Raw genomic sequence first — 21,849 nt, 5'->3', positions numbered from 1 at the left:
ATAGAAGAAAGTCACTATCTCATGAGCATGATCAATCACATTATCCTTGAGAATTAAGAAAATATCAAGCTCTCTCTTTTGCTCTCTATATATACACATGCATGTGTATAAAAAAGGGACGAGAAGGAAGAGTAGTGAGACATGTGTATAAAAAAGGGACGAGAAGGAAGAGTAGTGAGACATGGTTAATCATAAAAAAAAGATCTAGCTTTCTGTTTTTCACACACACCCACACAAACACGGTAGGATGACTAGTAAGTAGAAGCAAACATTTTTATTGATTCGAGGCACAATGTCTACCCTTGTGGACTATGTGATACACCGGATTTAGAAGGGATCAACGACTTTGGTCCCCATGTGAGCGTTGGTAGTTAGATCCTTGGGAGAATCTTTAGATTCTCTAGCAAAGCAGATGGTGCAAGTGGGCACTAATGGTTAGAGGTGCGACGATGTTGTGTGGATTCAAGGCCATTAATGGCTAGAGGCACGACAACAAAAAAAAGCTTATGGATTTTAAAGTAAAAAAAGAACCTTACTTCATCATTGCTCCAACTACAACATAGCCAGCCATGTATTTTCATGCAGTTGAGTTCACCGTTACAATGCCTTCAAGCTTAGTATCTCTCTCTCTCTCTACTAAGAACAAAGCACCTGTCTCTCTCTCTCTCTCTCTCTCTCTCTCTCTCTCTCTCTCTCTCTCTCTACTCTTAGTTCACCTAACCCATTGTAGCCTGCAGACCATAGAACATGCATTCATTCATAAAAAAATCACCTTTCTCTCTCTACTCACCTTGAGTTCACCTTGAGTTCACGAGGATTTTACCCAAATTTCACCTAGCGACGGATGCGATTCCCTATGAAGATGCCAAGCTTGCCAATGGTAGAGTAACTTGGTGTGATGTTTAGCCAATGATGATGGTCAGACAAAAAACATTTGTTACAAGAAAAGGACGGACATGGTGGACCATCTTAATGAGGTCCATGGCATTGTGCACAACATTCCATTCTGAAAAGTGGGACGACCATCGGGTTTGTTCAATTATAGTGCTTCAAGATCATCGAGGTAGGAGAAGCATGTTGAAATATACAAGTGAATAGGGTGTGTGTGCGGGAACAAGCCCTTAGCAAGAGGCTGTAAAAGAGAATCTGTAAATGTGAGAGAAGCTGTTAAAAGGTGCGGGAACAAGCCCTTAGCAAGAGGCTGTAAAAGAGAATCTATAAATGTGAGAGAAGCTCTGAAAAGGTGAGAAGTATCTACTGGGAGAGAATAAAGGGTAGCATGAGGAGATTTAGGAGGTGTGGAGATATTCTGGGAAAAGTGAAGAGGTGGAGAGAATCAAGCAAAAGAGGTAGAGAGAATCAAGGATGAGGTGTCCCCCCAGATGTAGGGGAGGTGGCACAAATCAAGGAGCACATCATGGACAAAATTGCATAAATTGAGCTTGTGCTAATGAAGATCTAGCTGGTTATTGTGTCAATCTCATGTCCACATTTTGCTTCTAATCACCATCTTTAATTGCTCTTTAATCTTGTATTAATCCTCACTTATGCCATTATGAAGTGGTTAATATTTGACCCACCATAGATCATTTCATTGCATTAGTGATGGTATCCATGTAAATTTTAACAAAGCAATCTCGAGCTTGCTTCGCCAATGTGGAATATAGCTTTGAGCGAAAGAAGAAAAAAATTGAAAGGAGAGCAAAATAAAGCAAAGCGCAAGGATTGGGATGCTATGACGGACTTGAAAAAGTTGCAAAGGGGCGCTAATGGAGGCAATGGATGCATATATAAATATAAAAGATGAGCATATTTGAGATATTCAACAAAGGATTGATGAAGATTATGATGCACATGTAAGTGAAACTCCACAAACTTCTTATTATCTTGTTTCTATCATGCCTAGATTACTTTTGCCCCCCATAATGTGCTCTTTCTTTAGAAGCACTACACTGTAGAGAGGGAGCAATCACAAGAAGTCCAAGTAATGGAAAATAGTAAAGATAATGGTGATTATCTTGTTTCTATCATGCCTAGATTACTTTTGCCCCCCATAATGTGCTCTTTCTTTAGAAGCACTACACTGTAGAGAGGGAGCAATCACAAGAAGTCCAAGTAATGGAAAATAGTAAAGATAATGGTGATAATTAATCTTCCACTTTGGTTTGTAAATGTTATAGCCTTTTTCTCAAACACGATCTCTCTTGGTCACAACATTCTTCAAATAGTTGGCCTCTCTACTTTTGTAGAAAAACTGTTGTACAAGAGATGAACATGGTCCTTTACTAGAACCCACAAAGCAATAAAAATGAAGAAGGTATGGTGAGGAGACTCCCATCGAAACCTCTCTAGGTTCATAGAAGGAAGAGGCAACTCTCTCTAATCAAATGTGCAAAACAACTAAGGTTGTGTTATAAGATTTGGTGTTTGTTTTTTAAACCTTTGATGAGACTTGAAAAGTAACTTAAAGTGTGTCCTGATATGAGAAGTGTTGTGTGGATGTGACTCCAATTGTGAGGGTGATGAGGATAGTGCAAAAAGATTACTAATTTTTAGAAACATAGAAACTTGACAGGGTTTCAAAGTATTTTTTATTTCTATGATTGTAGAATTAATAGGGTGGTTTCATATAGAAGTCAACTTCTATGACCATTGAAGAGGAAAAATGAAAGGCTGAGGGTGGGTTTAGATAGAAGTCAACTTCTACAACCGTTGAAGAGGCAAAAATACATTGAAAGGATGAGGAGCTCATAATAGCATGGGTTTGTCATAATAGCATTGGAAGGACGAGGAGCTCATGATAGCATGGGTTCATCATAATAGAATTGGAAGGATGAGGAGCTCATAATAGCATGGATTTGTCATAATACATTGAAAGGATGAGGATCTCATAATAGCATGGGTTTGTCATAATAGCATTGGGAGGACGAGGAGCTCATGATGGCTGGTTTGAGATACATGGGGTGTAGCTACACATGGCTAGATCTCAAGCTAAATCGCCAACATGGGATGCAATTATTAATGATCGAATTTGTAGAACTGTCGATCTCACAAGTGTGTCATTGTAAATCTATATAAAGGCATGGCTTATGTTATACTGCATTGTACCGAAACTCTAGGAGTAGATTCCTCCAAGGTAACTATGTCTGCTAACTTGGTTATAACTTTCATAGGTATTTTGAAAAGATTTTTCTAGGAGTAAATTCCTCTAATATTAGAAGAGCTTAGGAAAGTTCTAAACAAGTTAGTAATAAGTGGAAGGGTATGGAGCTTAGAGGCTTAGATAGAGTAGTTCGATAGAGTAACTACATCATTAAATAGGAATAATTAGCCATAGGTGTACATAATAAGAAGAGCTTAGGAAAGTTCTAACTAAGTTAGTAGTAAGTGGGTAGGTATGGAGCTTAGAGGCTTAGATAGAGTTTGATAGAGTAGCTACATCATTAAATAGGAATAACTAGCCATAGGTGCACATAATAAGGAAATTCAAGGTAAAGAAGAATTTCAACAAAAAAAGAATCAGCATGGAATGGATAATAGAAAGGGAATAGTGTGGCAAAAATAGAACTTCAACAAAAGAAGAATCTGCATGGAATTGCTAATAGAAAGGGAATAGTGTGCCAAAAATAGAACTTGGAGAAGGGTCGAGCTGTAGAAAAATGAAGAAAAAGAAGAGTATGGATACACTACAAGTATACAAGAGTTAGGAGGAGAAGAGATTGCACTAAAAATATAATTTGAAGAAGAAAAACAAAGAAAATAAAGACGAAGGTAGTGGATACACTACCAACATAGAAGAGATAGGAGGAGTGACTGGTGATTATCACTCACAGAGAATCTTCCACAATAGCACTCATGATTAGCACTTGCGAATAACACTCATGGTGATGAGGACATGCTGTGTTGACTTGGGAAGATCAAGAAAGGTTCAAAACATTATTTCACAAATATATATAAGAACATTGGCTTCTTTTCATCATGAAACATTTGCACAACAATAGGGACACTTTTTTGTCTCAAACCCTTTGTCATCTATAGACATTAATAAAAGTATCTCCTACCTTGATGAGATCCTCACTTGCTCACCAAGCATCTGTACCTGCTCAGCAAGCATCTGTACCTACTACCTCATCCCAGCTTCTCCTTGGCCCTATAGATCTAGGGGCCCTACTCACCCCCTCGATGCCTGCTGACGCTGGTGGGGACATCCTTTATGGACCCCTACCATGGATAACTCCCTCTCCCACTTTGTATGTATGATAATGAGGATGGTGATCCTCCATGATGAGGATAATGATGATGGCAATCCCTACATATCTACATTTACCGAAACGAGTCCACAAAAAATAAAGAGAACGTTGGTGCACAAATTTGGTAAGAGGGGATACATAAAGGAAGATTGCCTCTACTAATGTGGTCATTGTGGGAGAGAAAGGCATATGAAGAAAGAATTTTTGTGTGGGAAGAACATCAATGAGCAAACTTCCTAACTAGAACAAAAATTGTAACTTGCACATTGCCTCTTGAAGTATTTTTTGATATATCTAGCTAGTAGTCTATCATTCTTTGCACAGACATAGCCATGCATGCCCTTATCGCTATTTAGATATAAGGGTTAAAAATAACCAATAAGTACCATGACCACATCATTAGGCCACACATCCAAGGGAGAGGAGTAAACACCAAAGACGTGATGTAAACAATATATCTTGCCATACAAAGTATATGGTAAGACATATTGTTGGACCTCCATCCAAGGGCCCCTCCTACTGGAGATACCTAATGCTATTTTTTTTCCACACCTATGAAGTACATTGAGACTTAGGAGTATAATTAGCATCCCATTCAATGATATTCTACTCTATCTCAAGACCCTGGAGGTGATGCCCTCTACATGTAGAGAGTGGGACTTACTAGCCTTGGCTATTTTTTCTTCCACACCTACATGAAGAGCACTAAAAATCAAGATCATAATTAGCATGCCATTCAATGATATTCTACTTTATCTCAAGACCTTGGAGGTGATGCCCTACATGGAACTCACTAGCCTTGGAGAAGAAGGGTCATGGGGACTTAGATTTCTTGTGAGCACCTACAACAAAGACATACATACAAGAAAGATGTGGAATGGTGAAGATCTACTAGCCTTGGAGAAGAAGGGCCATGGGGACTTAAGATTTGTTTAGATGTATAAAGTTTTTGAGCACCTACAACGAAGCCATACATACAAGGAAGATGTGGAATGGTGAAGACTTACTCACCTTGGTGGAGAAGAAGGGCCATGGGGACTAAAGATTTCTTTAGATGTATACAATGGTTTGTGAGCACCTACAACAAAACCACACATATAGGAAAGTTGTGGAATGGTAAACATAAGGACCTCTCCTTACCATAGATATCAAAAAGGCAAGGAATACCATAAAGACTGCTCCTTACCCCATAGATATCAAAAAGGCAAGGAATATCATAAGGCTACAAAATGTAGATGAAGAATGCAAAGTCCATCCTTTCTAAAGAAATCGCTCATGTAGACTATAAGAAGGAAGGTTTCAAGTGGAAAAATGTCTTAGATACATATATTATCACAATGTTGAAGTAGATGACATAAAATGATAGATATGTCAGTACAAATACTAATGCCATGCATGACATGATACAAGGGCAACATGCAAGGTTACGTGACATGAGAAAGCATTGTAGTTTGGGTTAAGATCAACCATTTTAGAAGGTGTAGGTAATGGGACAAGAAGATGGTGGATGAGACTAAAGCTAGCTCTCTCTCTTTTAGTTTTGTATTGTGAATGCACATGAGAAACTTGTAAGGGTCCCCCATAAGTGGAAGCCGATTTGGGTTTTGTCTTAGTGTCTTGTCTTTTGGACTTGCATTTTGTTTTAATTGGATGATGAGGATGATGTACCTATAAACAAACCCAATTGGAATAGCTCTACCCTCCATGAGGAGTGCTCTACCCACTTAACAATTGGATAATAGGAACGATGTACCTATAAAAAAATCCGACCAGCACTATCCTCTACGAGGAGAGCTCTACCCACTTAAGGGGGAGCCCAAATAAGAAACAAAAAAGGTGAAGTCTTTAGTTGCACTTCTTGGTTTGTTGATTGAGTAGATGTGGACAATGTTGATTGAGTAGATGTGGAATGTTGGCATTGCGTTGTGATCTTGTCGCTTGTTGATTGAGTAGATGTGGACAACGACTGTAACATCATGAATGTGGCCTCATTAAACATTTATAGACTTTCTTGAAATATATTTTTTAGGACAAAGCATGTATACAGTTCCTCTCTCCTCTCTCTCTCCTCTTTGAGAACCAATCACTTCCTCTCTAAATCTCTACTCTCAAGCTTTCAAGCTCTCTTCTCTTACCCGCAAATGTGTTCTACCACTATCAAGATATCTTCTCAAGATCGCTCACTACCTCTCACTCTCACATATCAAGAGTTCAAGCACGTGCTTAGCACGTAGACGTCTTGATAGATTACATGTGTACCCAAAACAAAAGGTGTAAGGTCTACGTATACACAGTCCCAAGATGAAATTCATAACACCAGCATTGTAAAATGCTATAGAAGAAATTCATTATCTCCCATGGGGTCTCAAAGATCCTTGTCAAGTGGCATCAATTGGATAGCATTGATCAAAATCGTGATGCCTTTTTTGTGCCGTTAGATAAAGTAAACTAGGACAAGTAAACTACACCGATTAAACTACATGAAGCTCAATCCTCATGTTTTTGGAGTGAATTCTATGCTTAATCACAATTGCTAAACTAATTCTTGGATCAAAGCCAATGAAATCTAAGCTGTTTGAGCTCAAATTTCATGGAGATCGCCAAACAACCAAGGTTTTACCCTACCAAACACATGCAATGCCTCCACAAAACCGTATGTTTTTCAAAGTGTACCCTCCTGATCAACGCCGAGTAATATTGAGTAATAGCTTTGAATGGATAGAAAAGCGGAGCTAAGTTCCGAGTGTCTATTTTTGTTGACTTTCCAATTCTACTAGCTACCCATTGAGCTTGTCCTTTCTTCTGAGTGTACCTTAGCCTGAAGGCGATTTTCATCCACTTGCTATTTTTTTCTAGAAAACGCTTCACATTTCTTATCCTATGAGTCTTTCCCCACCATGGTTAAATCTCTGAAAATATTTTCTATCACCCATCAAGGAGCCAAATATGTTCATGTAAAGAGTCTACCTTAGCCTTACCAAAGCATGTGTCGTTGGGTCTTGCCTTCAAGCCACAAATGTAACTTCCAAATGTCGGGTGCACTAGCTTGTCTGTCATGTCCTCACTTTATTGTCACACCAGAATGCTCCTTGCCAAAGGGGTGAAAGGAGAGCTCTCTATATGGTCTTGCACGATGTTTCTCTCACAAAAGGTAGGGAAAGAAGAAGCAAATGGAAGAGAACAACCTACAATCAAACCTACATTTAATGTGATATAAGCAAGCAAGAAGATGCAAAGGAATTATTGTGTATTACTTATTGTAAAAAATGACTTGTATACAAATGACTAGTTTTCACACTAAGCACGCTATACTTAAAAATGGTATGGCCTCTATAACTAACCTTAAGCAAACTATATGTACACTAAATTCCAAAACTTTCTATTTGATATCGCTTTATATGTTCTAGCAGTGTCTTACAAAAAATAAGCGCCTGCTTTACGATAGATTGGGCAGGTGAAACCATCTTTTGTTCTTTGGTTTCTTCCTCGATAGCTCTCTCTTTTCCGATGCATCTCTGAACAGTGCTATTCTTCTTACTACTACTACTATAAATTATGATTTTCTTATTGCCTTCCTTAAGACAACTCTCGTCTACTTGTTGCTGCCTCTCTCTGGAAGTTTTATTCTTCCTGTTGCTTCTTTCAACAACATTGGGCTTCCTCCCCCTACTACCTCTCTCAGCAATTTTGTTCTTCCCACTGCCTCTGTCGATAGGTTTGGGCTTCTTACTGCCTCTCTCAGCGCAATAATTTGATGCCTCTCATAATAGCTTTAGGCTTCTCACTGCCTCTCTCAAGAGCTTAGGCTTGTTACTGCCTCTCTCCGTATGTCTGGTATTTTTTATGGTTGCTTCCTTCTTCTGTGTTAACTCCTTATTTCTTTTCTTCCACTCTCCTTGGTAATGCCCTTCCCTCTGGTGTCCTAACTTCTTCTTCTTCTTCCGTCAATGATGTTTTGGGATCTGGTTTATTGTGCCTGAACCTTGGGTTCTAACATTAGCTTTGGGTTTTGTTTCCTTTAGCAGCTGTAGGCATTCGATTCTGAAGTGTCCAAGCTCTCCACATTGAAAGCATCTTTGGCTTGCTCAGAGGCTTACATACAGTTTGATAGAGTAGCTACATCGTTAAATAGGAATAACTGGCCATATAGGTGCGGAAATCCAATTAAAGAAACAAAAGAAGAATCAGCATGGAATGGCTAATAGAAAAGGGAATAGTGTGCCACAAATCCAAGAAAAAGAAAAGCAAAGGCCACTAGTGACTCACGATTCTAGTTCTGAGGAGGATTCAGATGTAGTTTCTATGGGACAGCAATGCATATGGAGGAAGACTTTGAACATATATGAGCAAACTTCCCAACCAGAACAAGAATTGAAAACGATAGGAAGAGGAAGCCCAACTAACTTGGTTAGTTCTAATCTTGGAGTAATTTACTCCTAGAAACCTCTTTACTTCAAAATATCTATGAAAGTTCTAACCAAGTTAGTAGACAATGGACATAGTTATATCTTGGAGGAATCTACTCCTAGAGTTTCAGTACGATACAGTACAACATAAGGCAGTGCCTTTATATAGATTTACAATGACACACTTGTGAGATAGATGGTTCTATAAATTCAATCATTAATAATTGCATCCCATGGTGGCAATTTGGCTTGAGATTTGTCCATCTGCTTACACCTCATGCATCTCAGGCCAGCCATCAGGTCCAAGTAAATTTCGACAAATCCATGTTGCTATGAGCTCCTCATCCTTCCAATGTATTTCTCCCTCTTCAATGGTTGTAGAAGTTGACTTCTATATGAAACCACCCTCTTAATTCTACAATAGTAGAAATAGAAAATACTTTGAAACCCTGTCAACTTCCTATGTTTCACAAAATTAACAATCTTGGAAATCACATCCACACAACACTTCTCATATCATGAACACCATTTAAGCCACTTTCCTTTTTTAGTAACTTGCACATTGCCTGTTAAAGTATTTTTTGATATATTTAGCTAGTACGTCTGTCATCCTTTTGCACACACATAGCCATGCATGCCCTTATTATCACTTCATATATGAGGGTTAAAAAGAACCAATGGCCTCATCTTTAGGCCACACGTCCAAGGCAAAGGAGTAAACACCAAAGAAGCGATGTAAACAATATACCGTGTCATTCAAACTGTATGGTAAGACATATTGCAAGACCTCCATCCTAGGGCCTCTCCTAGTGGAGATACCTAAGGCTATTTTTTCTTCCACCGACATGAAGAACATTGAGAATAAAGAGTAATAATCAGCATGCCATTCAATGATAATCTACTCTATCTCAAGACCTTGGAGGGGATGCCCTACATGTAGAGAGTGGGACTTACTAGCCTTGGAGAAGAAGGGCCATGGGGACTTGGATTTCTTTAGATGTATACAACTTGTGAGCACCTACAATAAAGCCACACATACAAGGAAGATGCGGAATGGTGAAGACTCACTAGCCTTGGAGAAGAAGGGCCATAGGGACTTAAGATTTCTTTAGATGTATACAACCTATAACAAAGCCACACATACAAAGAAGATGTGGAATGGTGAAGATTTTCTCATCTCAGAGAAGGTCCATGGGGACTTAGGATTTCTTTACATGTATACAATTTGTGAGCACCTACAATAAAGCCACGTATAGGGAAGTTGTGGAATGGTGAAGATAAGGACCACTCCTTACCATAGATATCAAAAAGGCAAGGAATACCATAAAGACTGCTCCTTACCGTAGATATAAAAAAGGTGAGGAATATCATAAGACTACAAATGGAGCTAGATGAAGAATGCAAAGTCCATTCTTTCTAGAGAAATGGCTCATGCAGACTACAAGAAGGAAGGTATCAAATGGAAAAAGTTTGAGATGTATATATAATCACAATGCTGATGCTGCACATGATGTAAAATGACAAATATGTCACTGCCAATACCAATGCCATGCATCACATAATACAAGGCAACATGCAAGGGTATGTGACATGAGAAAACATTGTAGTTTCAATTAAGATCAATCATTTTAGAAGGTGTAGGTAATGGCACAGGAAGATGGGTGGATGTGACTAACGGCAACTCTCTTGGGGCTGAAATCTCTACCCCATATTCAATCTGGGTTGCAGGAAACGTTTCCTGGTAGGAAACGGCAAGACCCAGGAAACGTTTGGAAACGCCAAACTCAATTACTAGGAAACGTCGGGGGTAGGCTCAAGTTTAAGGTTAAAAAACAAAAGTACAAATATATCTTTTTACAAAAAAATTAAAGTACATGTACAAATTCAATTATTGATCGGTAAGCACCATTAAAAGATGAAAAACAAAGCAAAACAATGGAAGACCATCATGGCTGAATTTCATTAATCAATCATTCTACAAGATAGAACTTGTTTACATGGGAAGTACACCTTCATCTTCAAACTGATCCTCAAAACACTCATATATAGAATCCTCCTCTAATACATCCCATGCCTGGCATGGACCTGAAGAATACGAGAGCTCTTTCCGTGATATGAGCCTAAGATTACTGTGCACAAAGACCAAGTCATCTGCTTTCGTATGACCCAGCCGGTTCCGCTTCATGGAATGTATGAAGCCATAGGTGGACCAATTTCTCTCACATGCTGAAGCGCTAGATACTTGAGATAAGACACGAATAGCCAATCTCTGTAACATAGGAGTACCTGTACCATAGTTCTCCCACCATGCAATAGGAGAAAGCTTTTGCATGTCCGCTAAAGCTGAAGACTCTGCAAAATCCCCCTATAGTCCAATGTACTGTGACAATTGTGCTTTGTACTCTGTCTTCTCATCTTCATCTTTGCCCACCCTATCCAACGTCTTTCTCCACCCTTTCATCACATCCTTGTCCTTGTATGGTCGCTTCATAAACCACATTGGGTTGAGGACATAAGCTGTTGCATGAAGAGGAGAATGAAGCATTTCCCAACGCTCTTGTGCAAGTACCCGAATCTCCTCGTACTCGTCGTTGCCATCTATGTATTCTTTCAATATCTCCTTGATTTTCTCTAGCATCTGATCAATGCCCTCATAAACCGTACCCATGACCGGTTCATCTCTATCCACCATACGAAGCATTGCCATGACCGGCCACAAGACTAAAATCAAACGTTTCCCAGCCGTTTCCCCCTATAGGAAACGGCTGGCAGGTGGGGAAACGTGGAAACGACGTTTCCACCCCTTCATCCCACGTTTCCTGCAACGAAGTATTCAATCATGCTCCTAGAGGCTGGTATTAGACCATTAGAGGGGGACTAGCTCTGGAAAGGGAATATAGATTCACGACCGAAGTCAAAGATATGCCAATGAATGGCATATGAAGCAAGATCAAAGCCACAACACACCACCTAAAGTAAGACTCTAACCATTGGCTGTGAGGGTATGGTTCTGACAATGGCAAGTTCAAAGGTTCCTCAATCTTCCACACAAAGAGATGAAACGAACATAGATCTAGTTACAGTTCTTGGAGGTTTTACCATTACAAGTGTTTGTTGTGTCTTTGCGCATCAGACACTGGATCAAGCACTTACTCCAAGGATGTGACGATCCCCAACAGCTTTTAGCTCACACACACAATAGCAATGAGCATCGTCATGGCTACCATTCTTATCTAACAATATCACCTTATGGAGCACTGAGGGACTAGCTAAACAACACTTGCACCACATGGCTCGTCAAATACTTTTTGGGAACCTGTATTTGATATCTATTCCATTTTGTTAGAAAGGCAAGGTCAAGTGAAACCGATCCCGTCAAGTGGGAAAGACTCCGTTGGACACCCACACGCTTAATAGCACAACTTTAAAACCACAAATATGAAATGGACAACTTAAAACAACTTGAAATTTAAATGAAATGAAATGGAAAGATGGACACCAGCACTGGGGCTGGAACGGGCCGACCCCCCCCCCCCTCAATATATGATATATTCATTGGGAGTATTTAATGAATACAATGCTCCATGGGTTCCAAGAACCAGATAATGTCCATGTACATATGAAAACAGTACCAAACAAATAGGCTCGAATTTCGATGTAGAAGCTCGAAGCAGAACGACCACTAGTGTGGTCCAATCGCTACGGTCCTGTGCTTTCACTGGACTCCGCAGAGAGTGCCTCACTAGTGTTCCGAGACCACGCACAAACAGACGCTCTCGTACTAACGCCTGGCTCTCCCGATCTCACCACCTTTGGACCGAGGTTCGCCAATATAGCTTGGACAACCCGGCACTGAACGGGTGTTGGCCGAGCGGGATGAATCCTTTATCAGATTTAAACATAAAATACTTTTTCAAATCTGAAAATCACTTACTTGTAGATGGTTGATAGAAAACCAATACTTGTGGTGTTTGTGTAGAATATGAAGCCACCCTTGTTGAAGAAAGAGTTGCCTCCTGTAGAACTAACAAGACAAGCACCACCACGAAGGGTACAGCCGCCTGCTGTGAGAGAAGAAGTACAGCTTACTGGTGGTGGACAATGTCCTGGATGCAAGACGCCACTTGTGGGTGATGCACACGCAGCCTGACGATGTTGGACACACAGCCGCCTGGGGGAGCAATTTAGCAGTGGCCTCGGTGTGCAGTTTAGTAACTCCTGGCTGCAGTGCACAGCCGCCTGGCTGCAGCCTGAGAAGGAGATTGCCTGGAGGAGCAGTAGAGTGAGGCGTGGCCTTCAGATGGTGGCAGCCAACTCTGTGTAGGCAGAGCATGTGATGGGCGCCTGGCTGGGAAAAGAGAAGCAGCCGCCAGCAGTGAAGGTGTAATCGCCTGTAAGGGAGGTGAGCAGCCGCTTGTAGTACAGTTACAGCCAACCGCCTGGGAGAGAGAGCGTACACAGCTACCAGCAGAGGTTAGTGCTTTGGCGCCTGCATGAAGAAGAGTTGTGGAGAATCAGCCGACTGTAATAGCACAGAAGCAGGTAGCCTTCAGGTGGTGGCAGCCGGCTGCAACACAGTAGCCGCCTATGCACAGCAGTTCCGTGGGAGATGGCAGCCGCCTGTAGTGAGTACGTAAGCACAATAGATTCAGCAGTCGCCTGGGGTAAACATGCGCAAGGAAGATGGTCGCCGGGTGATCTTACGTAAAAGGAAAGAAGCGAATCATGCCCACGCTTGAAGGGGGAAACCTCTTTAATAGAAATTAAAGTGAAGTTACCACTAAAGATTTCTACGCATGCATGTGGGTGGGGAGTTTGGGTAGGTGACCATGCCCACCCCCACACTCACTTAAAGTGGGGCTCCCCACCTTGGCCCCTAAGTGGGTGCCCAAAGGGGGTGCCCACTTTTAAATAAATGTGAACACCTAACCTTATAAAATAAGAGGTTAGAGATAAAATAATAAAAGCAACATGTGCAACATACTTACCACCTGTTCACATGCACTAAAACTCGTCAGAATACTAAGCAGACTTCACGACTCACTGGCAGGCGTCCCCGCTCAGTAAGTAACACGTCAGGCAGGCAAACACACAAATACATGTCATGCGAAAACAGTTTCAAGCATGCAAATCATGTGTGCATGTGCAAATAGTAACATGGACATATCTCCCGTTCATGGAACAAGTACAAAATATCTGTCGGCACAAAACTGGCACGACATAAAAACATAAAAATCTGGTCTTCCTATGGAGTGACAGTCCCATAGGTAAGACACAGTTCCAGGCACGAGTCTCCCTATGGTGTGACAGTCCCATAGGCAAAACACGGCACGAATACTGGCTCTTCCATGGCGTGACAGTCCCATGGGTCGAACACAGTCCACGTCATACACGGGTGGCACTGGTCTGGCTCCCGTCCATACGACACCATCCTGCTAACACACGGGTGGCACCAGTCTGGCTCCCATCCATGTCAGCAAAATACTGGCCTCTTCACACGAGACACCGGCCTGGCCTCAAGTGAACGAGACGCAAAAACTGGAGATGGACCAAATGGTCGGCCAATTGGTGACATCAAGCCACCAACTTCGATCTTAAATCTCTGGTATTCTGAACAAGGATGGGAACCTCTAGGCAGAAACTGAATAGTATCTACCACTTCTTCACTGGATTAATTTTGGCTGTATAAGAGAAATCAAATGATGATACCAAGTATCTAATAACCACCAGCACACTTGAGTGATGGGGCCAAGCCCACTAAAAATACCTAAATATCATTAACTTAATCTTTACCAAGAAGCATCTAAGACATTTGCTGATCACCATATTATATGAACAGTTCTTAATAAAACTTCACCCAAACAGGTCTATAGTTACACAAAATCAATAACTAAGATATTTTGCACGACACTTGAGGACCTACCAGTCCAAGATAGAAAACTTAATGCTGTGACTTGAATCAATTGAGATAGCCGACTTAAACAAACAATAACCTCTATGAAACTCAAGTGATAAACTTTGACAACAAAACAACACCCCTATGCTTATCCCCAAAACTGGGTGTACTATTCATGTGCTTGTGATGCCCGTCAACCACCTGAATGAGATACAGGTGTGGTTACAAAGCTTCCATCCTTGAATATGCTTAGAAACTGCTCTGCCAGTGCATGCTCTACCTGCAGGTATGTCAACAAGTTGTTATAAACATTCATAAGTTTTGCCATGTACCCTAAACAAGGGCATTACAAAATAATAAAAAAAGTCATCTTTTACAACAGAGCTTCAGTACAAATATTATTTCCTTAATACTGTTATTGCGCAAAAAGATTATTTCCTTAACGATGAATACCAGTTCGTGGCAGTAATGGTGAAATAACAGTAATAAATTAACAGCCCGGTGTAAAATGACATGAAGGGCACCTCACTCAACGAGGCATAAGTAATAATGCCTGCCCATGAAATACTTGAAGCAGAAAATACATGAAACTTCAACAAAAAAAAAAGTGATTGACAAAATGTCGATCAGAAGATAATACATACAAAGTCAGCATTGCCGGTTTCTCCTGGAACAAGCACATTGACTTCACTGGACTTTGCCGTTGTTATGGAGGCATCGAGAGAGCTCTTACTCAAGTAGAGTTGGCACCCAGTTGTGTTGTCTATAGAGATTGATGGGGCTGTATTCTGCAAAAAGTTTGAAGACGAAAAAATACTTAACCACCAATGTCTTCTTGGATCATTAATGTTGCCAGGAGACAACAGCTATTTTTAACATGATAATCTTACTATAGAACAAAAAAGATTGAATGAGGTTTAAACAAAAAGAGGGTTTTATGTGGTTTTCTCTTTGGGAGTCCCATCTTAGATTCAATATCGAGGAGAAGAAAGCTATAGGAGTGGCCAATATCGTTGTTAGATAGAGAAGGATAAAGTCCTGCAGGTTGAGATCACCATGAAAAAGAACACATAATCTAGGAAGAAAGAGCTGCCATCAAGAGAGAAAACTGTATTGTTGGAGTAGAGGCCCATAATACGACCATCCACTCTGTAGTATACTAAGCAGGTGAGAGGCAAAGAATGGTGGTTTTCTGGGTTGTAGGAACTGTAGGGGCTGCTGCTGTGTTTCCTCCAGCGAGAGTTGTCCTCATACACTAATGAGCGGACGCTACTAGATGGCCTATCCCAGCCAATCCAGAAGGTGGTGCCTCCTCATGCCGGAAATGAACTGGCTATAGGGGGTAAAAGAGCAGAAAAAGGATGAGAGGAGACTGTAGAAGACTGTCACCGTTTGCCCTTCTATGCGGAAGATGATTAGTGTTGACCTGGTCCATATTGGTGCAGAGTAAATGAAATGAAAATGTTTATCATCTGCAGCAGGCCAAAACGTAGCATATAGGACCTCTGGTGGCAGACAAAACTATACAAATAGTCTCTGCCCACAAGGGAGGGACGCAATGCGATGCAAGTGGTAGATGCCATGATAAACTTAGGCATGAAGAATCACGTCAAAATCTCAAGAATGGTGGCCAAGTAGGTCTGAGGGCCGTAATGGAGTGGCCAATATTGTTGTTATATAGAGAAGGATAAAGTCCTGCAGGTTGGGATCACCATGAAAAAGAACACGTGCTCTAGGAAGAAAGAGCTGCCCCCAAGAGAGAGAACTGTATTGTTGGAGGAGAGGCCCATGATACGAGCATCCACTCTGTAGTATGCGCTTTAAGCCTGTGAGGGGCAAAGAATGGTGGTTTTATGGATTGTAGAAAGTGTAGGGGCTGCTGCTGTGTTTCCTCCACAGCGAGAGAGTTGTCCTCATACACTAATTAGTGGGCACTACTATAAGGCCTATCCCAGCCAACCCAGATGGTGGTGCCTCCTCACACCGGAAATGAAAAGCCTGTAGGGGCTTAAAGAGCAGAAAAGTATGAGAAGAAACTCTAGTAGGCTGTCGTCGTTTGCTCTTCTATGTGAAAGATGATTATTGTTGACCTGGTCCATATTGGTGCAGAGTGAATGAAATGAAAATGTATATCATCTGCGGCAGGCCAAAACATGGCATATAGGACCTCTGGTGGCAGCCAAAACTGTATACAAACAGTCTCTCTGCCCACAAGGGAGGGAAGCAATGTGACGCAAATGGTAGATGCCATGATAAACTTACGCATAAAGAATCACATAAAAATCTCAAGAATGGTGGCCAAGTAGGTCTGAGGTCCGTATGGAGTGGCCAATGTCGTCGTTATATAGAGAAGGATAAAGTCCTGCAGGTTGAGATCACCATGAAAAAGAACACGTGATCTAGGAAGAAAAAGCTGCCACCAAGAGAGTTAGAAGACAGGCCCATGATACGAGCATCCGTTATGTAGTATGTGCTTTAAGGCAAAGAATGGTGGTTTTCTGAGTTGTAGGAACTGTAGGGGCTGCTGCCGTGTTTCCTCCAGTGAGAGAGTGTCTTCATATACTAACGAGCGGGCGCTATAAGAAGGCCTATCCCAGTCAACCCAGATGGTGGTGCCTCCTCACTCCGGAAATGAACTGGCTGTAGGGGCTGTATAAGAAGAGACTGTAGAAGACTGTCGTCGTTTGCCCTTCTACGTGAAAGAAAACTATTGTTGACCTGGTCCATATTGGTGCAGAGTAAATGAAATGAAAATGTATGTCATCTGCGGCAGACCAAAACATGGCATATAGGACCTCTGATGCTGCGCCAGGCTTGCCCAGTTTGGGTTGAAGTGAAACAATTCCCACCAATGTTTTGGCGTGTTTTACCAAGTCTCATGCGAGGTATCGGTGATGTCTTGGTGGTGCCTCGAATGACATCTAGAAACCGAAATCGTCTATGCATGTTGTGGAATACTGGGAGACCTAGGCCGACACATTTGCGTGTCAATATGGCTGGGCTGCAACCTTTAATGTATGAATTGAGGTGGGATACATTTGCTGGCCACTGTTTCAAATGTGGTGAGATGGGCCACTTTGTCTCCGAATGTCCTAAGAAAGAACAAGTTGCTGCTACAAAGGATATCCTTGATGGGCAGTTGCCCGTGGAAGATGAGCATGATGCTCCTTCACATGATGCCCAACACATGGATATACATGTGGATGTTCAGAATGAGGTTGAGCAGCCATGGGTGGAAGTACGTGGTAAAAAAACACGATTTGTTGCCCCGCGGGGGGATTTCTCAGATGCTGTTTGGCGGGGGCCTTTGCGTACTCATCAGGGGCCCTTACATACATATGCTCGTCGCCCTTTGGGTTCAGGTGCCCAGCAACAGACCAGGATTGAGAGGCCGGGAGGCCAACTTTCTCAGGGTACAGGGCCTCTTGGGGTGGATAGAGTAGAACGCTATCCTATTAGAAATCGCCTAACAAAAGAAGCACAACAACAATTGCCTCTTGTGTTTGGTTCGAAGGGTGAGGTCATCTCGCCATGGGATGGTCATTACCCTTTGGCACGTGCTCGGGAACTCCAAGGGCAGTCTGAGATCACAAATACCATGTCTAAAAATGCAATGCTTCAAAAGGTTCGTGATTTGGCAGATTGTCCTGGGCCTAGTACACGGCCTTGTTGATTCCTTTTCTGGGAAGGCTTATGAAAATTGTACAATGGAATGTAAAGGGTATTTCTTCGCGCCAAAAGCAGTTCAGGCTTTGGCGTATAACTTTTTGTCATGGTTGGGATGTTTTGTGTGCAGTTGAACATAAGCAGCATAAGTTGGCTGGCAAAGCCTATGTATATAAGGGATTTCATGTTTTCTACAGCGGACATCCTGCTTCGCAGTCAGGTGTTATGTTTGCTGTTCGTTCGCAGTTTCAGCCTTCTCTTGTGATTCAAGATGTTCATGGAAGATTTCTAGTGATACAGATTGTTTGGGATGATACGCCTTTATGGTTGTTAGGGGTGTATGCTCCAAATAATGCTCGTGCTCGCCGTTTGCTGTGGAATGACTTGTGTGCTCTTTCAATCTCTCATCCTGGCTTTGTGATGGGGGACTTTAATATGTGTGTCTCCAGGGAGCAAGCCACGTCGCCTCATTCTGTAATGGATGGCCCGGAGAGAAAGGCGTGGGAAGCTTTTGCAGCAAGGTCGCTAAAACAAGACATGTGGTCTTGGTTGCATTCAGATGAAAGGGGTTACACTTATGCCTCACAACAGTTTCGGGACACTTATGCTAGATTGGATAGGATGTATATTTTAAATCAAGATCTCTTTTTGCCAGAGGTTCTTACTATGATGGTTGATCAGCATCAGGTTTTGTCAGATCATTGGCCGCTTGTGTTTGAAATGGTCTATCATCCTGTGGATGCATATAAAGGCTTATTGGGACGCTTGCCTTTGCGCTTAAATCACACTTTTTTGGAGCATGAAGTTTTTGATGTTTATATGCGTCAGTTGATACGACATTTCTCCACAAGAGTGTCCATGGCTGATTATCATGCTTGGCCAGTGTTCCTTACCAACACTCGGAAATTAGCACGGCATTATGGTCTTGCTAATGCCTCTATACAAAAACAGCATGTGGCCCTCCTTGAGTCGCTTTTAAAGGGCTTGCAGGCGTTCATGTTTACTGACTCTATGGATGCTGAAGTTGCGGATGCCATAGAATGGCTGAAAAAGGAGCTATCTAGGGTGCAGGAAGCACAATATGTTCGCTTTAAACTACTTGCACGTCTTGATGCTTTGCGGGATGCTAACTGTCAATCTCATCGCTTCTATGATAAGTTGCATCAAAAACATATGCGTGAGAATATTGTTACTTGTTAGGCTGATGGATGCCAAAGGCAACCTTCTTACTCAACCTTCTGAGGTTATTCAGCATTGCATCAGGTTTTATGAAGATTTGCTTGCCCCTCGAGAGGATGTCTCACCGGCTGTCCTGGCTGCAAGGGAGTCATTGTTTGCTGAAGTACGATATCAAGTTGACCCTGATGTGGCGGTTCAGCTTGATGCTCCTGTTACTCAAGGGGAAGTGGAAGCTGTTCTCTCCAAACTTCCCATGGGAAAGAGCCCTGGTTGGGATGGTTTGACAAATGAGTTTTTCCGAAAATATGCTGATCAGCTTGCAGAGCCTTTGACGCTTATTTGTCAAAGGGTTTGGGATGAGGGATATATGCCTACCGATTGGAAGTTGGGCATACTTCGTTTGTTGCCCAAAGTCCCATCGCCTACTTCTTTGGCTCAATGGCGCCCGATCTCACTTATGGGTATTATGTATAAAATCTTTACAAAGATTTTTGCCAATCGCTTACAGAAGGTGCTTCCTACTCTTGTTCATCCATATCAATATGGATTTGTGCATGGCAGGAATATTTTGCATAATATTCTTAATGTTCAAATTGGAGTGGATTATGCCAAGGCAAAGAAGCAAGAGATTGTGATGGTGCAGCTGGATCTTGAAAAAGCTTTTGATCATGTCAACTGGTCTTTCCTTTCTCAGTTAATGACAGCCATGGGCTTTGGTCCCAAAATGGCTAATTTGGTGCATTTACTTGGCTCTGGCTCTATCACGCGGATTATGCTCAATGGAGGACTTTCGGATGTATTTCTCTCACCCGTTCTCTCCGGCAGGGCTGTCCTCTTAGCCCTCTTTTCTTTGCCATTGCCACTCATCCTATGTTATCTCGCCTAGATGCTATGGCATCGCATGGTGAAGTGGTTGGTTTGCATCTCCCTCATGGCAAGCAATTGGTTGCTCAAGCCCTTGCGGATGATACTTTTATGTTTCTCAGGGCCGAAAAAGCCAATATAGATCGAGCAATGGAAGCTTGGAATAATTTTGCATTGGCTTCTGGGCTGAAAATAAATTCATCAAAATCAGCCCTCATTGTATGCACGGAATTTGATCTTGAGGCATTAGGGTGGCAAGGCCGTGTGGTGCATACAGGAGACATTGTTCGTCATCTTGGATATCCGGTGGGTGTGGATGTGGACCCCCAAGCGCTTCTTGCTTGGATTTCAGCTCGGATCTCAGATAAATTTGTGTATTGGAAAGCTCAAGGGTGGCCTATGCATGTGAGGGTTAAGGTAGCTCAAGTTATTATGCTTAGCATGATTTCCTATTTTTTACCTTTGCTACCTTGGACGCACAAATCTCTCATCCGTTTGGTTGCTCCCATTCGGTTTATGCTGTGGAAGAGGCAAGGAAATATTATGGGTCAAACATGGATAGCTTGGAATCACATTACGACGCCCAAAAGAATGGGTGGGGCTGCTTTACTGGATGTCCGCTTGCATATGGTGGCGCGTAGGTGGGCACTTTTTCAGGATATGTGTTTGCAAGAGCAGCCTTGGGTTTTCATGGCTCGTGACTTGATTGAGTTGGAGGGATTGTCACATGGGCGGACACGTGTGCAGGCTTCATGGTGGGACATTGTGAATGCGGCTCATCCTGTCCGTATTCGCTCATCACACATTTTATCGCATATTCTCCTTTCTTGGCATGAAGTTCTAGTGTGGGCTCGGTGGGATCCTGGTCATGAAAGACTACTTTTGAACTCTTTGCAGTTCGAAACATTTGTGGAGTCGCGTGTCATTGTTTGGCCAGACAGAGATGCTTCACGCATACGACTCAACCGCATGGTCAGGCTAGGCTTGGTTAGAATCCGAGATGCTGTGATACCTGGTCGTGACAGGCCATATTCATTTCGTCGTATTCGGCAGCACTTTAGGGTTCCTCGGACATTTCAGCCACTATGGGTTGACATCATGCATGCAGTTGAGCCTTTTACTCCATTGCCTCGGCCATCTGCAGATCAGCCTTGGCTTGATTGGGCACTATGTAAATCTGGTGACTTGATATCACTCTCAGCTAACCAGGTCTATCATAAGCTTGTATCAGAGAAAGATTGGGTTTCAGCCAAGGCCAATAAGGTGTGGGGATTGCACAAGTCTAAATCATGGTGGCAGAAAACTCTTATGCGTGGTTGGCAGTCTAAACTCCCTTACCAAGGTAAGGTTTTCATTTGGAGGATGTTGGTGGGAGGGTTACCTACACGGGATCAGCTGAGCCGTCGTAAAATTACACTGGCCTCTTGCTTCTTCTGCACGACATGCACTGAAACAGTTATGCATCTGTTCATGAGTTGTCCAGTGGCCCGTCAGATTTGGTCTTTTGTCTCTCGCGTTTGGGAGGCAGTAGAGAGGTCTACTGTTTCGGCTTATCAGTGGATATTTGGGATTTGTCCTCAAGTCATTG

The 21,849-nt window shown here is 42.2% G+C and overlaps 1 protein-coding gene and 1 pseudogene across 1 annotated transcript in view; both read right to left on the bottom strand.

Annotated features, from left to right (window-relative positions):
• Positions 1–10,649: 10,649 nt before the first annotated feature.
• On the bottom strand, positions 10,650–11,363 carry LOC147618759 (uncharacterized; annotated as a pseudogene).
• A 3,120-nt stretch (positions 11,364–14,483) lies between these two features.
• The window catches only part of LOC147618758 (cyclase-associated protein 1-like), an 80,768-nt gene continuing 73,402 nt past the window's right edge, over positions 14,484–21,849 (bottom strand). Inside the window, exons 9-10 of the mRNA XM_086773799.1 lie at positions 15,197–15,340; positions 14,484–14,832 (exon numbers count right to left, since the gene is read on the bottom strand). Of these exons, the coding sequence (XP_086629925.1) occupies positions 14,746–14,832; positions 15,197–15,340 (231 nt within the window). The 3' untranslated portion in view covers positions 14,484–14,745. The remainder of the gene's footprint in view (positions 14,833–15,196; positions 15,341–21,849) is intronic.

Source organism: Cibotium barometz, chromosome 34, assembly GCF_041138505.1.
Source record: "Cibotium barometz isolate CiBa-2024 chromosome 34, ASM4113850v1, whole genome shotgun sequence".
Taxonomy (NCBI): Eukaryota; Viridiplantae; Streptophyta; class Polypodiopsida; order Cyatheales; family Cibotiaceae; genus Cibotium; species Cibotium barometz.
The sequence above is the reverse complement of the archived record's forward strand: the minus strand, read 5'-3'. Positions and strand labels throughout refer to the sequence as shown.